At 36.2% G+C, this 17,533-nt stretch overlaps 3 protein-coding genes and 1 long non-coding RNA gene across 10 annotated transcripts in view; all 4 read right to left on the bottom strand.

Annotated features, from left to right (window-relative positions):
• LOC103419296 (disease resistance protein RUN1-like) overlaps positions 1 to 14,314 on the bottom strand; it is a 66,786-nt gene extending 52,472 nt beyond the window's left edge. The window contains exons 1-3 of the mRNA XM_070806305.1: positions 14,287 to 14,314; positions 12,222 to 12,285; positions 9,984 to 10,050 (exon numbers count right to left, since the gene is read on the bottom strand). The gene's annotated coding sequence lies outside the window, so the exon portion shown is untranslated. The remainder of the gene's footprint in view (positions 1 to 9,983; positions 10,051 to 12,221; positions 12,286 to 14,286) is intronic.
• LOC103426716 (3-hydroxyisobutyryl-CoA hydrolase-like protein 3, mitochondrial) lies at positions 261 to 4,282 on the bottom strand. 7 transcript variants are annotated; one of them, XM_070806421.1, is made up of 8 exons: positions 3,860 to 4,282; positions 3,524 to 3,625; positions 3,256 to 3,343; positions 3,078 to 3,166; positions 2,492 to 2,998; positions 1,622 to 1,755; positions 1,259 to 1,526; positions 829 to 1,086 (listed from the first exon to the last, which is right to left on the bottom strand). In XM_070806421.1, the coding sequence occupies exons 1-5, from the start codon at positions 3,867 to 3,869 to the stop codon at positions 2,964 to 2,966; spliced, it is 324 nt and encodes a 107-aa protein (XP_070662522.1). In that variant the 5' UTR covers positions 3,870 to 4,282; the 3' UTR covers positions 829 to 1,086; positions 1,259 to 1,526; positions 1,622 to 1,755; positions 2,492 to 2,963. The 7 variants fall into 7 exon arrangements, with proteins under 7 accessions (XP_070662520.1, XP_070662522.1, XP_070662527.1 ...); XM_070806419.1 differs by lacking the exons at positions 2,492 to 2,998; positions 3,078 to 3,166 and adding an exon at positions 261 to 654 and having other exon boundaries at positions 1,031 to 1,086; XM_070806426.1 differs by lacking the exon at positions 3,078 to 3,166 and having other exon boundaries at positions 2,492 to 2,544; positions 3,287 to 3,343.
• On the bottom strand, positions 4,280 to 9,103 carry LOC103452726 (disease resistance protein RUN1-like). The gene is made up of 6 exons (XM_070809912.1): positions 8,856 to 9,103; positions 8,454 to 8,741; positions 6,426 to 7,518; positions 5,911 to 6,234; positions 4,937 to 5,791; positions 4,280 to 4,840 (listed from the first exon to the last, which is right to left on the bottom strand). Exons 1-6 carry the CDS (start codon positions 9,101 to 9,103, stop codon positions 4,280 to 4,282), a joined length of 3,369 nt encoding a protein of 1,122 aa, XP_070666013.1.
• LOC139188750 (uncharacterized) lies at positions 10,908 to 11,749 on the bottom strand. The gene is made up of 2 exons (XR_011571995.1): positions 11,611 to 11,749; positions 10,908 to 11,390 (listed from the first exon to the last, which is right to left on the bottom strand). It is a non-coding gene; the product is annotated as an uncharacterized lncRNA (long non-coding RNA).
• Positions 14,315 to 17,533: the final 3,219 nt, after the last annotated feature.

Raw genomic sequence — 17,533 nt, forward strand, 5'->3', positions numbered from 1 at the left:
GATTATGAAACACTTTAATTCTCTAATGTGAGGTTCCGCCTCGATCCAAAGTTAAACAGTGAAAAATATAATTAAGATTGTTATTAATTATCAATTCATGTATATTTCCCCATGTATTACGTTTACTAAGTTAGACAATGAAAAATACATATAAGGCGTTACGAGAATATGCGTGGCTGTCAAGTCTGACACGCAAATAGCATGCTCAACTTGTATTACTCCCTAAGGATTTTATCCAAAATTGACGATGAGTGAACAAGTTGAAAGATTATGCACTACTTTAATTATGTAACAAGTGAAGAGTCAATATTCGCCAACCCGACAAGTTCCACTTTTTGTTCATTTTCTTGACGAAACAATCACATTTACCCTTACGATTCCGGGCATAGAGTATGTGTTGGGTTCCGTTACAGTTCCAACACTACTTAGCACCGTAGAGAAGGAAATAAAAAGACAACTTTGGATTTCTTACAACGTATTGAGTCTCTCTTCATGGCTCTTGCTGTGTTGTTCTTATCTCACGTCCTGTTTCTCGAGCTTGGTGTTTCCGGTTGCAAATTTTGGTTCGCCGGTGTAGTGCTCAGGGGAGGGGACTGTGTCACATTGTTCCAAGCAGACAGAGGCGGTTGACAACGATTGCGATAATGTGTTTTTCTACGGGGAGAACATACAGCAGTCAGCAGTTACCTTTTCACAACCGTCTTCAGTATTTGGAGGCACCTCAAGAAATTGTCGAGGACAGAATGTAGAAAAGAACAAATATCGAAGTTGATTGACAAAAGGGGACGAAAAATTGAGAGATACAAAAAAGAGGAAGATAAGAAGAAATTCGATGCAAATTTTAAGCTTGATTAGTTATTTTTCATTAATGAGCGATACAGAGAAGAAGAAACAGCTGCATTTGGAGATAGCCGCTTTAGTTGCCTAGTTTGTAACATTAGCTTTATGTAAATCCGGGGAAGAAACAGGAGTAAAAAAAACACAATCAGGCAGTACCAAAGAAGAAAAATGTACAGTTAGGAACAATCACCACTTCTCAAACTTTGTAGTAGATCCAGGTATCCGAAGGACTCGGGGCTAATGTACCTGCATTAACCAGAAACAAATATCAGATTTGTGGAAGGGAGTCGCATAGTAGTTAAAATACTTGGCCGTGCGTGAATGGTTTGAGATACCACCATAGAGGCATCCTCCAGGTGTGAGTTTCTCTCGTATCCGATAACTTATTGTAAGAATATTAGCAGTGAAAAAGAAATACCTGTGTCGGGAAAGGAAGTCAATGACAAAAAAGCAATTTGGCTTGAAACATTGTGTCCCCGTATGGAGCTTGCAACATGCATCACGGAATCAACTTGAAGCTCTCCACCTCTCCATCTGTTATGTTTCATAAGCAGCATTGTTAAAGTTCCATCTGTTTGTGGGGATATACCTACAGATCCTCCTCCTGGATTCTTTGCCTCTATACGTGAAAACCCAACATCTGGGAACAAACAAATTACATTCTCTGGCATAGCAAGAACAGTCCTCTGAAATGTATCCATACAAAGTTAGGACACAACAAATTCAATAAGGCAATGTAATTCACAACATTGACAATCTCTGTCTGACAAGGCAATAATACCTCTGTAATGATCCGGTAGCGACCGTGACCTGATAGGCCAATACCAAAGCCCACTGTTATGCCATCCATGAAGCTTATATGGGCTTCTTGAACTCAGAGAGTTTGCATATTAGAGAATACTCAGCAGTGAATACCTGAAAAACGTGCAGCACAAATATCATATCGGCAGCCTCTCAAATCTTAAGAAAACTACAAATGGTATCTTAGAATAGAAATGAATCCTCTCCAACCAATACAAATCATATTACCCAAGTTCAAGCAAAATCAAGATTAAACAAATGATCAGATTTGTAGGTTGCCCGAGAATGTCAAACATGATATTACAAAAGAAAAAAAAATATTGTATGTATTGAATATTAATAAATACATGCTGAAAGCACAATCTTAGCCGCAATTTTCGCCCATGAGCGGTAGGTCTCGGGTTCGAGACTTGGGAGCAGCCTCTCCATAAATTGGGGTAAGGCTAGCCGACATTCACCTCTCCCAGACCCTGCGTAAAGCGGGAGCCTTGTGCACTGGGTACGACCTTTTTTTTTATACGAGATTGAATAGCCAAAGCAATTAAAGAAGTAGCAGAACTCATATAAGTGACTTTCACATTGAACTTTTAGGCTTATCAACAAATACATCATTATGATTCTAATACATGAATTTTGTTAAAAGGGCTTGCTTGCTTGTATTAAGGCTTAATCATCAATGATTTTGCAAGGGTCAATCGTATTGCTAGTTATAAATATATTCACTATGAAAATTACCAAAATTACATCTAATATGGTAGTGAAGGAAGTCATCTTATATTATCTTGATTTTAGAAAACTGTGTAAGGTTATAAGTCTGCTATTATATATAGTTAAAAGGACACAATTAGACCTCAATCATATTCGGTGGTTGGTTTTTGGTCGTGATCTGCTTCACATCACCGCCTGCAGGTAATCTAAATCTGGGTTATTACTTATCAACATAGTTGCCAGATACGGATACAGTTCGAGTTCCTGATTCGGTTCGGGTACGGAATTCGATGGTAACCTAAAGTATCATTCGTTAGAGAGTATACATAGACAGCACGATATTTAGTTCGATCCGTTCTTAATTCGTTAAAAATATAAATTAAAAATATTTATAATATACATTTTACAATAATATTTATAGTTATTGTAAACAACTATTTTTGTTTAAATTGATTATTTTATAAGCAACTAGTTATTTACCCAGATGGGTCCCCCCCCCCCACTAACACAATAAAAAAATGTAAAAATTACAATTAAACTAAACATTTTCTCTTCGTCTGCCCTCTACCTGATGGAGAGCTTCCCAAAATTCCAGTTGTTTCCATCCTCTCTTCTCAAAAAATTAAAGGTGTTTTTTCTTTTCTGTATTCTGATTAAAAATTATTAAAGATTATTGGATGAATCACCGAACTGACCACCGAATCCAAAAAGTACTGGTGCGTACGTACCGATACGGGATTCGGACACCATTTCACCGAATCCGGCAACTATGCTTATCAATGAATCAACGTGCCAACTTAATGGACACCATCTATCTCTATATGGCAAAAAAACAACACAAAAATGAACAATGAAGTGAAACAATAAACAACATGACGTGAAACAGCATGAACATCAAAGACTAACTTTGGTTCAAAGCAAAGCGTAATGTAGAAACCTTCGGCAGAACAGGGGTGTTTTTGTCCTTTTGAAACAACCACTTTAATATCCTTTCCTGCATTTACCATGATTGGTCACTCTTAAAACCTTACCTAAGAGACCCAAAAACAAAAATAACCGCCGAAAGAGCTAAACATACATATCTAGAAAAACTTATTTAACTGCATGCTAAAATGGAAGTGTAAAATTGCCAGGAAAGATAAGAAACTATTCAAATACGAGTTCTGGGCGTTACCGCCACAAAAGGCACGACCCGAGCGGCTATCAACAAGAACACACTTCACATTTGTGTCAGCTTCCCCTTCATCTAGATAGCTCTTGTATTTCACATCCATATCTGCATTTTCCAACAATTCCCACTTAAACTGAAACACATAATTCTTTGGAAAAAAGCTAACTTCTTCGAAATTTGAATCCAACGTTTCGTCTTATAACAAATGCAATACCATAGATTTGTAATCAATACGATGCCATAAAGTTCAAGCTCAAAAATTCAAATCAGCTCCAAATCAAAAGCATTTACAGATACATACATATATACATGTGCGTGTGTGTGTGTTTATCTACATACCTAGGTTCATGGCGTTGAGAGCTCGGGGGGCGACCGAGGGTGATGACGGCGACGCCAATTGGGTGGATGCTGCTCTTGACGAACGCGTCGGCGGCGGCCATGATCCCGAAGGGGCGGAGGAGGCGAGGGGATTTGGAGGGTTTGTAAAGAGGGAGGTTCGAATTTGGATTGAGGAAGAAGAAAGCGGACGACGATTTGCTCAGAATTTGGGTCGCTCCTCCCAATAAGCTTCCCATTACTTCCGTTCGAGAGTGACTCTGTCAGTGTAGAGAGAGATATAATTTTTGTGCTTCTAGACCGGACTACCCTTGATATTTCGATTAAATTACCGGGAAAAAAGAACTGCCGCGGTGGCTCCAGAGGGAAACTTGAAATTTGAAAGAAATTTGAAAGAAATATGAAATATGGACTTGCCTTCATTTATCGAACTGATTGTGATGATGACGATGCATCACCACCTTGATTGTGCCTCTGGATCAAAAACACATCTTCAGGATCAAAACCGTGCATATTTTCCTTCAGAGGTTTGTCCCATACTAGATTAACCCCTGTTCCCTTAATTGTCACATAATGAATTTTTTTGAATGCCTCTGGCATTTCAAAAGTTACATCAACTTTATCCCCGCTTTGCAAATTGAGCTTATCGTTCGATATTTGTCCTTGCCAAAGAAAACATTCTTTAAATACAATATCGCGCATTTTTATAACCCAATCTTCCTTGCTTATGCAGGTGTGCAACTCGATACGCTTGGTATTATTTATATCAATACTGGCACGATGATGACCATTCCATCTGATACAAGTTCTTGGCTGATAAGGATTGAAGCAGTAAAGGCATAACAGAGTCAGCCCTTCAAACTTACGACCATCACTCAGGGGGATATCAAAACTGACTTTATTACCATCGTTGACAAACTCGAACCAATCAGGAACATAATTCCCATTGAGAAAAATGCCACCATATCCGCAAGAAGTCCATCCCTATATACACAGTGCAAGTGTCATATATATATACATGTACATGTGCGTTGTGTGTGTGCATGTGCCCAATAGGAAGACAATTAAAAAGAGAGATACCTTTAGGATGTTCCTCCTTAAATCAATCCTGAGTTTGGTGCAGTTACTCATATCAATCCATGTCATGGAGTTTAATGACTTATCCAAGTCTGGAACCTCAGTGAGTGCGTGTGAATCACTTACATCCAGTTCTCTCATATTCGACATTTTCGAAAAATTGGGCATTGTTACCAAACAATAGCAACTAGATGCACCCAGAAATTTCAAATTTGTTGGTAAATCATAGATTGTATGAAGGTAACGGCAGTTACTTAACTGCAAACTTTCAAGATTTGAAAGATCACTGAGGATGGGTAGGGTATGAAAATAATTACCCGAAAGATTCAAACCTTGTAAAGAAATTAGACTCCCAAAACCTTTTGGGAATGCATCATCGCTTAATCTGCACCATGAGAGATCTAAATTTCTTAAAGAATCTAAGCCGTGTAACGAATCGGGAAATTGCAAAGGAAACTTCGATTGCACACGCTCTAGAGATAAATAAGTGAGATTTTTCAATCTTACTGTGGAACGCGGTACTTGTCTTATGGCTGTGGTAGATGCTCTAAGTTCTCTCAATGATGTCATCTTCCCTAAATCCTCGGGCAGTTCACTGAATTGACAACATAGATAAAGATCAAGAATCTGAACGGATTTGGACTCGTAGAAATCCCCAGGAAGAGAATTAAGATTCTTGCAGGCTATGAAGTTCACAAAAGAGAGTTTTTTAAGATGACCAATGGAGGGGTGAATCTCGGACAATCTCTCACACCTTTCCAATATCAAATCTTCAAGATTTGGGAGATTTGATAAGTCTGGTGATTTTTTTAAGTCCTGGCAATAACTGAGATTAAGGATTTTCAAGTTTCCAAGCGACTGTTGCAAAATCAAAGGAATATTAAAATTAATATCCAAAAGGAATATCTCATATAAAAAAGAGAAGTAAATAAAAAAACAAATAGAAACATAACATCATGATGTGTAATCGATTGTACCTTGGAGCCCTCCCAAACTTGTACCAGTTTGCTATTCGTTATCTCTAAAATAACTAGTCTTGGTTGATCAAAGAAGTCATCTGGTATAGACTTTAAGGGGCATCCTTCCCAAAGCAACCATATTAACTCTTTGGGGAGATGTTTGTATTCTCCATTGAGCTGCACGTTGTAGAGCCTGAGCAGTCTCAGTTTCTTCATGATGGCAAATGCTTCTGTACTGAAACTAGGCATGTTAGAGCTTGGAGGCAAAGAAGGGAAATATGGTGCTAGCCATTCAGGGAAAGGAGGGAAATATAGTGCTAGTCCTTCAACTTCTTCAGTTCCCTGTTAACAAAAGGTTATATTAATGTGTAAGAAACGGATTATTTGCATACGTTTACATGTATGAGTACATGCAAGTACTATCGTTGGCTAATTGAGATGAATGTTACTTATTGTATAATTCACACCCGTGAGTTATATGTGCTTTTCGTGTACAATGCATTAATTCAGAATTTTATTGGGAATGTACTTACAGATTTATCTCTCAATACATTAGTGACATCTTGATGGTTCCACAACCTACTCCATTCTCTAGGGGGACGACGGTAATTACCAGAAATGATTACTTTGGCCATTTCTCGAAGCAAATCATGCATATTCAACTTGTTGTCTTCAACAGTTATAAGGCATCGTTCACGGAGGTCATTGATTCCTATTGTTGCAAAAAAGTTACATCCATCTAATATTTTTGCGACATAATCCTTTTTCCATCCAATAAAGAAACAAGATATGTCAAGGAATATATCCCTCTGGGTAGGATCTAGCCTTTCAAAGCTTACTCTTAGCGGTTTCATTATTCCTTCATTAGGAATTTTTTTCAATTTCTCCAACTGGCTTTTCCACTCTGTTGGGGATCTTTCAACCATAGAAGAACCTAAAACTTCAAGGGCTAGTGGCAAACCACCACAGTAAGAAACAACCTCTTTTGAGAGTTCAAGATATCCTTCATTAGGCCTACTATTTCCAAAGGCATGCCAACTAAAGAGCTTCAGAGCTTCTTCTTCATTCATTTCCTTAAGTGGATATGTCTTGTCCACTTTCATGTTCACTTGCTTTAGTAAACGTTCATCTCGTGTCGTTATGATAATTCTACTTCCTGGGCCAAACCAATCACGATTTCCAGCTATTGCATTTAGTTGTTCCACTTTGTCTACATTGTCAATAATGACAAGTACGCTTCTACGTTGGAGATGATTTTTTATCAGACTGATACCTTCATCAACACTGGTTATCTTAGACTTGTTCCGTTTCAAGATGTCAGAAACAAGTTTGCCTTGCAAATCAGCCAGATCATATTCACTAACGTTGGCAAGGAAGCTTTTGAATTGGAACTTATGATGAATTTGGTTATAAATGGCTTTGGCAGCTGTTGTTTTACCCAATCCGCCCATCCCCCAAATTCCAACCATGCGAACTTCTGATCCACCACTTGAAAGATAACTGATAATATCTTGAACGCGAGAATTGATTCCAACCGGGTGCTTGGCCACATGTAATTTGTTTGTGCTTAGAAGCCATTCCGGAATAATCTTATCAACAATTTCTCTAATCAGCTGTGCTTCGCACCTGAAAATTGAATTGGTAAGCTTAGTAGGCTTAGTAGGAGCCATTAGAACATAAACAATTTTCCTTCTTTCCTTCGTGTGTGTGTGTATACACACACACACACACACAATAACTAGCTACTAGCTAATATGTGATTTTGTGACCAACTTGAATAGAAGAAACAATTTCATGCATTGATTTATTAAAGTTTGGTGTATCAATTAAACTCCAATTATGGTTTAGATTTTAAAGGAAATTGGAGAAATGGTCCCTGAACTATGATCAAATTGTGGCTTTGGTTCTTAAAACTTTAAATTATTAAAGTTAACTCTCTCCCACCTCCCTCCCACCTCACCTCCTCCAAACCCCAGCCACACCATTGTAGCACTTTCCCAACAGCCAAAACAAAAGAAAGTTTCTAATCCAAATTTGGAACACATCTCCCCTTGCAAACAAATTCACAATGACATCCATCCACGCTATCTCGAAAGGTAAAATTCAAGAAATTTGTGGGATGCGGGATCGGGGTTAAAGTGAAGGCTGTGGTCCATGGGCTATAGGTTGGGGCCGGCTGGGGAGTGGGGATTAGGGATTGGGGGTTGGAAGTGGGACGTTGACGAGGTGTGAATCAACGATTGAAGGTGAAGGGGTGGGCTGCGAGCCTGCGAATGTTGGTGGGACGAGGTAGGCCTGCAATTATATATATATATATATATATATATAGGTGAAACTAACATGTAAAGTTGTAAACACTTTCAACTAAAACTTAAAGATATTGGTTACGAAGGACTAACGCTCCATATTATCAAGTTCAAGGACAAAATATAATGAATTTTTAGTTTAGGAACCAAACTACAATTTTCCTGTAGATTTTAAATGAGAGATTAAGGTGTATTAATTAAGCATGTTAATTAGAGTAATACAACTTAAATATTGAAATGTAGGAGAATGATTACCTATTATCAGTGATTTGAAGATGGTGGCCAGACAAATTTGCAGCTTTTGTAAGAGCCTCTCCCCACTGCTTTACCCCTTGTTTAGCTTCACGTTTCTTGTCATCCTTTTCTTCACCGATGCCTTCTTTGTGCTTCTGAAATTCTTCGGCCAACTTTGCAGCTGTTGTAAGAGCCTTTCTCCACTGCTTTACCCTTTCTCGTTTATCTTCACGTTCCTTGTCATCTTTTTCTTCACGGATGTCTTGTTTGTGCTTCTTAAACGCTTGGGCTAAAACTCCGTTCTGCTTCCTGACATGTGAAGGATCAACATGATAGAATATTGGCAAAACATGTCGCCCCAGTTTGTCTCTGCACTCCATGATCTTCACCAGCTCGTTAAGACACCAACTCGAATCCGCATACCTCTCTGAGAAGACAATGATAGAGATCTTCGATTCTTCGATTGCCTGGAACAGTTCTTTTTGTATTTCTTCCCCTCTTTCTAGATCATCCTCATCGATATAAGCCTGGTATCCCTTGTCTGTTAATGCCGCATGGAGGTGGCCCGTGAAACCATTGCGTGTGTCTACACCGCTGAAGCTCAAGAACACGTCGTAATTCCAAAGTTTTGACTTGGAGGAGAATGAAGAGGAGGCTTCGTGGGTTGTCATGGTGGTATCCACCGTTATGGCACTGTAGTTGTTCAGATCACGACTAAAAAATGGCAGTAGTTGTGTTCATACTGTCGAACGGATGATCCTGAAATACCTAAACCCAAGTCAAGCTCCTTCAGTCAACAAGAACAAATATTATAATATAATAATGTTGGCCGGAAGGTGCAGAGAAAGGGAGAGGAAAAGAGATAAGAAAGGAACGAAAGGAATGAAAGGACAAAGACTATCCAAAAGATTCTTGGCTGTGATTACAGCTATTCATAGGAGAAACAACGGACATATTTTTATAGGAGAAACAACCTGCCCATCTTCATATATAATGCATTTCAATAGGAGAAACAACTTTAGTTTGTACTAGAATTTTTTACCCGCGCGTTGCTGTGGGATTTGAAATTGTATGAAAGATTATCTTTGAAATATATAATAGATTGTGTGATCGAAGATTAATACTATTTACATTGCAAATGTTGAAAAAAGTTTTACATACAAAAGATTTTACGATACAATCCACATACAAAAGATGGTAAATTTTTTTCTATCTACAACATGCATTATGTTATGGAATGATATATATAACTAAGTGCCAGAATACATAACTTCATAACTTATATTTTTTTTGACAAATTAATCACATTCAACTGTGGGATAGCAAGGTTGCCTATAAAATTGTGAAGTCATGGAAGCATAAAGGACAAATAACAAATGAGTTTTGAGAAATTATTCCACAAATGTCATTCTGCAAAATGTATTAAAGACGATTGGTATAAGATTAGTAATCATGAGTAGTGTAACAACATCAACAAAGTAACTATAAACCATAGTTGAACATAATCCAAATATCGTTTGCAAAAACAAAAGAAAAAGAAAACAGACTTACAATAATTCAGCCTTCAATCCTGAAGTCCTACTCAAAGAGCCAAACTTGAATGCAAGCTTTCTGAAATCTTCCAAACAATACAGATAAAAAGGTAACACCCTAGTCAGAAATGAACCGAGCTGCTAGCTTTCAAAGAAACCCAGATGACAAAATAAAAAAATAGAATGGAAAAATGACTTGCACATTTAAGGCTTGCTCGAATCTTGATCTAAAATTGGTGGCGGGTTGATTGTTGGTCACCAACTCTAAATAAAGAATTCATCAGAACCTAGAAATTTAAACAAAGAATTTTCCAAAATCAACATTTACTAAAAACCAGTTACTTGGTTATCATGCATGATGGCTTGCCAAAGACTGAATTAAGGAATGCACAACTTTACTTTTATGATTATTTTCAATGACAGCTAAAAGGTCAGATCCAAATGACAGTTAAATTCCTTTTCTACAAAGTTCGAAATTATATGGCAGTTTATGGCATCTGTTGAATAACATGGTTGAAAGATTTAAAATTGATACATTCAATTTTTATGTGTAAAACTATAACATATACCTAAAGCTATTTGGTCTATATATCCATATCAATCATGTTGTAATTAAATGTTTATCGATGTAAATAGATGATTTCAGTCATGTGATAACATGTTTCTTGATGGTATACGCTGAAGTTTGGTCTAAGTTGGATAAAAATCGACCAAAATCTTAGTAAGAGACTCTTTTAACTTTTAACCAAAAAATGAGCACCACAATACTACACTTATAAGTTTTTATCATGCACAAAATATACAGCACTGATAGCCACTTTTAGAGCAAGAACAATACTTTACCAGACGAAAACAACAAAACACTCAAAACCCAGAAACAAAAACACACTTAGGACTCAAACTCCTCAAAAACATGAGAAAGAGAGTGCGTGAGGAGAGAGAATAAAAAAAAATATTATTTTTCACAAACTCAAAATTGTTTATAAAATTACAAATCAAAACAAATGAAAATCCAAAATTGCCCTAAATTAAATCTGTTTAGTTAAATGTTTATTGCCCTTCAAATGTTATTACACCTGACAATTGCTTTGAAGTTGATATTTTGGTCAATCCAGGGGAAAAGGAGTTATTGCTTTTGGAGCAGTTGTCATGGAGAATCCCATCTCCATGTTAAATAAAAAAAGGTCGTACCCAGTGCACAAGGCTCCCGCTTTACGCAGGGTCTGGGAGAGGTGAATGTCGGCTAGCCTTACCCCATTTTATGGAGAGGCTGCTCCCAACTCTCGAACCCGAGACCTACCGCTTATGGGCGAAGACACTTGCCATCGCACCAAGTGGCCACAATAATTTAGGAGGCCCTTCTCTCCAGATTTTCTCAATAACTTTCCTTTTCGTAGCTGGTAAGATTGCAACTCCAAGAATTGCTCTGAAGAGATATATACAAACAAAATCAAACTAAAACTAAGCTATTGGAAGAAATTTACAAAACAAAAACACAATTTCAACTCAGAGTTAAAGTCAACAGAAACCAAATGGTACAAGTTGACAAAATATATGGTCATGAATCGAGAACTTCATCAAACTAACAGCAATAAAATCTCCTATAATCTGTCTAAAACCAAAAAAGAGAGAGGTAATTTCAAGACCTTGTAACGCTGAGGCCTCGTACAGTTGTAGTAATAATATATGGTTGATGCACCTGTTGCTCAATCAAATCCTTTGTCTGGCTAAAAAAATAAAAATCTATAAATACATTCACGTCCAATTTATGAGAAATCATGGGAAAGCAAATGCACTGATAACGGAATCATGAATATGAAGAACTTGCCAAAAAGAAAAAGAAAACTTCTTGTAGTGTGCCAAGAACATCCTCCTACTCCTAGCAAATTTTTTATGGCATTATCCACTTCTCAATTCATAATTCAACCAGTAACTCAAAGTCTATAGTGTATGAAAAAGTGATATCTTAGTTGATCTCGATGATAATTAAGTAGATTAAATGACGACCCATAAAGCATACAAATTCAGAAAAGAAAAGGTTGAAAACTGCCATAAGAAAACGCAGAATATATAAATGGGAAATCAAAAGAAGAGAAGCGAAAAAGGAAGAAAAAACCAAACAAAATTATTAGGTTTGGGATATACCTTTATCCGAAAGGCCACAACCATCAAAGTCAAACATAAACAATCCAAAAATTTGTGGAAAATAACAATAAATGCTTAACTAAAAATGAAAGAAAACGTAGAATAAGTTTACCTGTTCTCCCCCTAATTAAACTGGAATACAATTCACCACTAATATTCTTGTCATCCTCTTCAGCCTGAAAAATTTAGTAGAAATATTCAATGAAGACGCTTAATGGAGACAGTAATATTAGCAATGGAGGAATTGAATTGATAACTAAAACTGCAAGACCAAATGACTACAATAGGTTCAAAACAGAAACTCGTCTGTTAGATGTCTCATCTTTAGGCAGTGCCTTGTTCTTTGTTGCATGTCTTGTGAAGTTCATGTAAATCAACAAAATTGATACTTTGGACACAACCAACAATGGAGAGGTAAAAAGTGAAAAACAGAAGGAATGTCTTCAGATTTGTAATGGATTTTGCAAGTCAGAAATTCTGTTCGAGAATTTGCAACCCAGAAAGTCCACCAGCAATTATTAACAATCACAGATAAGCACCGAATGAAGGCCAATCTAATACAACAACAACAACAACAACAACAAAGCCTTTTCCCACTAAGTGCGGTCGGCTTGAAGGCCAATCTAATACGCCAAAATATTCAGGGCACTAAAGAACTTATTGCCCAGTATCAACGATAGATAAGCACATGTGAAACTAAAGAAATTTTTCATTACTATCAACTCCAAAAAAGATAACCTATGCAATCCAAAAAATGTTGATACAGAGTTGGAGTATCGATGCTTGAAATTGGTATTTGAACCACCAACTACCTCCGTGAATATGTTTGTTTGCTTAATGGTTTGGGTTGAAGTTGCGAAAGGAAATATAATTTCTTAAAAGGAGAGAATGCAGAGACAATACAGAATGGTTCACGTGGCCACCTCAAAACAGATTGACAATTAAGCTTCATTATGAATGGAAAGATTAATAGATGATAATTAAGAAGGCCTGATACCCAAGCCGAAATCAGAGATATCCTTTGTAAACAAAGAGATTGAGCATTTCCACTAAAAAATAACCTTTTTTGTGAGGGGTGGGATTGGGTGGAAGGCTAGATAAAGACATCAAATTTTATACTTATTGCATGCAAGGTATGCAACAGCCTCCCGCCGATTAAAAATCCCAGAAATAAAAGAAATCGAATCAAGAAAGAAGATAATTGCACAATAATTACACCTTCACTAAGAAAATAAATTATAAAATCGAAGACCGTGAGAATAATGTCTTATACATTAAGCCTGCCAATTACTAAAAACAAAACATTTTGCCATGAGGAGAAGTAAGAACATACCCAAACTTGTTTGCAAATAGATGAGAAAAATTTATACCTGAAACAGATGGAAAATTTATTAGGAAAGATAAATCAGCCCACATGTGTGTAATCTATATACAAAAAACCACTCTTTTCATTAACCAAATCGTTTCACAAATCCAAAAACACAGAATTATATCTTGAACAATGCCAATTAATGATTTCCCATTTACTTAAGCCCAACATCAAAGCCAATGAACTGATGAAAGAGCGAAAATGAGAAACATAAAACCTCAATTAAGCAATTAAATGGAGTATTACTTGATAGAGCTGGAAAATTACCCAGTAAGATTAAAAAAAAGAGAGATGAGATGGAGTGAGAATCACATACCGGCATCACCTTTAAATATGTAGTGCTCCTCAGAGAGAGGATCAAGAGTGACTGATGAGAGGGCAGAGAACGAATGATTGAGAAATTCAAGCTCTGAGCTCAAAGTTGGGGCCTCCACTTTCCAACTGGGGAAGAAATAACAGAGAAAACACAGAGAGCCAATCCACCAAAACTATTAATCAAATGGGTTCCGTCTAATTCAAAATTTGGACCACCCAAATTCCGATGAAGCAATAACCATTCAAAATTCCAACAGATTGAAGCCCTCACAGACTACAAATTATCAATACCCAGCAATAAAAAATTTGAAAACAGTAATAATGAAGGAAAAAGAAATTAAAGCCGCAAGCCATTCTCTAAATCTCAGGCACCAATCCAAATCACCAGTAATTTGCACATAATGATAAGAATCTAGCAGTATTTCCATTGTTTAAAACCCAAATTCAAGAAATCATGAAAAATGGAAACTTTATATAGAAATTGAAGCTTTACCTGCAGATCAGCAGCAGCAAACGGAATCCAACGGCATGTACCTCAAAAGTGAGAGAGAGCTGAGAGATGAGTAAGAGAATCGGTAAACAAAACCCCCAAAATCACAGAAGGAAATTTAAACAGAAAACAAATTTGCAAATCCAAAATCACAAAAACGAAATTGAAACACGAAAGCTGTAAAACTGACCAGGAAACGCTAGCTTTTCTGGGTAAAAACTTTATTCGAATCGAATAGAAGAACCGAGGAAAGTTCTACTGGTTCAGTGGTTATTCCAGCAAGAAAGCACCTTGTTTGTAATTCGTGAGAGGTTGGAACTTGGAGAGCGAGAGAAGCCGATTTGGGAGCCAAAGAAAGCGAGGTTGGAGAACGACGGAAGCTGAGAATTGCGAGAGAGAAAAACGAAAAGGAAAGGAAAAGCGGAGAAAAAGTCACGATTATCGAAGCGTGCGAAAATGAACGGGGAATGGGGATCTGGCTGAGGGAGACAGAATTCGAGAAAGCGGAATGAAGAGAATCGAGAAGAGGAGGAATCATTTTAAGCGGATGATCGACGCGTGGGAAGTAAACTATTATTTACAAATCTAAAGCATTACCCGAACTTATAATACAATAGCTACTTTGACAGAAGAAAAGATGGAGAGTGAGATGATTGCATTCCTTTTCAAAACAACTTTTAAGATTCCATAATAAACTAATATATATGAAGATGTGCCCCGTGGTAAAAGAGAGGAAGGAAAGATTATCAAAAGTTTATTGTTCGTGAATCGTGATTACAGCTATTCAACTTTTGTAAATTTTCTTAACATGAGTGAGATTTGCATTCTTTTTCAACCGAACTTCTTTTGATTTCATAATAGATTATTATACGAAGGATAAATGCTTAACAGATTCTCTCAAAATCGATGCTTTTCATGAACTTTTTAGCTATCTTATGTTTTTAGACTTAATTACACTAACACTTTCTGTGGTTTAAGATAGTCTTACGTTTGAAATATTACACTAACATCCTTTTAATGTAATGTCTCAAACGTAAAGGAATTTTGTGAAAACTCGACTAACTTTAGGAGTGTTAGTGTAATTAATCTATTTTGTGCAAATATTGTAAAATATTTTACCAAATACATTAAGAGCTCGTTTTGATGTGTTTTTAAAATGACTAAAAACGTTTTTAAATAAAATATTTTTTTGTTCCAAAAGCACTTAAATTGTTTTATGCAAGAAGCACCAGTTATGTGCTTATTCCAGAAAGCACTTTAAATGTTTTTCTAGAATTTACTTACATTTTTATTAAGGATTGGTTTAAAAAACATTTTCACAAAAAACGTTTTCAGTTATTTTAAAAACACATCCAAACAAGCACTAAGTAGCGGATAGTTTATAGACACTTTCACTTTAAAAAGTAGGGAACTTTAACGAAAAGCACCCGGTACTGTTCACTTTAACGAAAAACCATATTTTTACACTAAAAAATCAATCTTGGTACTATTCACTTTACCCTTTATTTTGTTCTTATCATTAAAACTCAAAATTTTCAAGCCATTTTCATTAGTTTTCTTTAAAAAGTATTCTTGCATATTTCTAACAGACATGTACGGTGGAAAAAGATCACTTCATAATTAAATATTATGTTGTTGATTACGCCTCTCTCTATTTGATTAAGTTTCTTTTCACTCTTCTCTAAAAAATAATGGTTTCTTTTCACATTATTAAACCGTTGTAAAGTAAACTTTTTTTTTGTAAAAGTGTTTTTAATTAAAAAAAGTAATGTCAAAGTGTTTGGTAAATTTTTATATAAATTACTTTGAATATATTAAATAACTATAAAATATATACTATTTAATGTGATATAATAATTGTCAAAGACAATAATGTATGAGCAAAAATTGTAATTTGTAAAACATGTAGAGGTATACTATTTGAAAAGTTCATTAAATGAGCGTTAATTATTATACTTTGAAAAAGAAAAAAAAATATACTTTTTTAGAAGCATAGTACACCCTACTTCTCATTTTCTGTACTTTTTTCTACTTTTATTGACAGTAGTTTAATAAGTTGCTTTCTTTGAGAGTACTCAAACCAATCCTTAATAAGTGACCATTTTGAACTTTCTTGGCGCCATCGGTGTGGAGGGAGAGAAAAGAAACTAGCGCAAAACTACAGACACTCGATTCGTTGTAATATATAATAAAAAATAATAGTCACGTATAAAATATGGTACAATTATAGTTCTGGCATATGTCTCTACCAAAGATAATCGCCGTGTCTTTCAAATTTGTTGTTAAATTGGGGACAACATGAAGATTTTCACACTAATCTAAGTACAACGTTTCAAACCTTGAAAGACCACTAAAGCTTTGAAAAGTCTGGTGATTTTGTTAGGTCATGTGAATGACTGAAATTATCGATTTTCAACTTCCCAAGCAACTATTACACAAAATATAATTTAAAACTCAAGAGGAGGAATCAAAATCGATAGTGTCTTCAACTTAACCACTAATAAGTGTAGAGTACAAAAGACCATGCAATTAGTAGTTGTGCCCTTCAACAAAAAGAGAATCACAATGTTAGTTGGTCACATCACATGCCCAAGGAAAACACGGTACAAAAGCACTAAAAGCGTCCAAGCGAAAGTGCTTTCTTCTCATGTAGTTTCATTTAACTTATTTTACCACAACAGTAAATATATTTTACCACTGCGCCAATTACGAAAATGAACGGGGAATGGGGAGCTGGCTGAGGGAGACAGAATTCGAGAAAGCGGAGTGAAGAGAATCGAGAAGAGGAGGAATCGTTTTAAGCGATGATCGACGCGTGGGAAGTAAACTATTATTTACAAATCCAAAGCATTACCCGAACTCATAAAGATGCTCTAAAAACTTTCAAAGATTCCACAATTTCTGTTTGATTTCATAATAAACTATTATACGAAGGATAAATGCTAAAAATTAGTCTCAGGAAAGCACTTTGTTTGTAATTCGTGAGGTTGGACAGCGAGAGAAGCCGATTTGGGAGCCAAAGAAAGCGAGGTTGGAGACAGAATTTGAGAAGCAGCTTCCTGATTTTTTTTTTTTTATGAGAGAAGGCGGAATGAAGAGAATCGAGGAGATGAATCATTTTAAGCGATGATCGACATGTGAGAATTGAGACGATCTTATAGCAACGCGATATTCAGTTTCATCACACCAGTTAACTTGTATTGGTCGAGTAAAGCACATGTTACTTTCTGAAAATTTGAAATACTACAAC

Source organism: Malus domestica, chromosome 02, assembly GCF_042453785.1.
Source record: "Malus domestica chromosome 02, GDT2T_hap1".
NCBI lineage: Eukaryota > Viridiplantae > Streptophyta > Magnoliopsida > Rosales > Rosaceae > Malus > Malus domestica.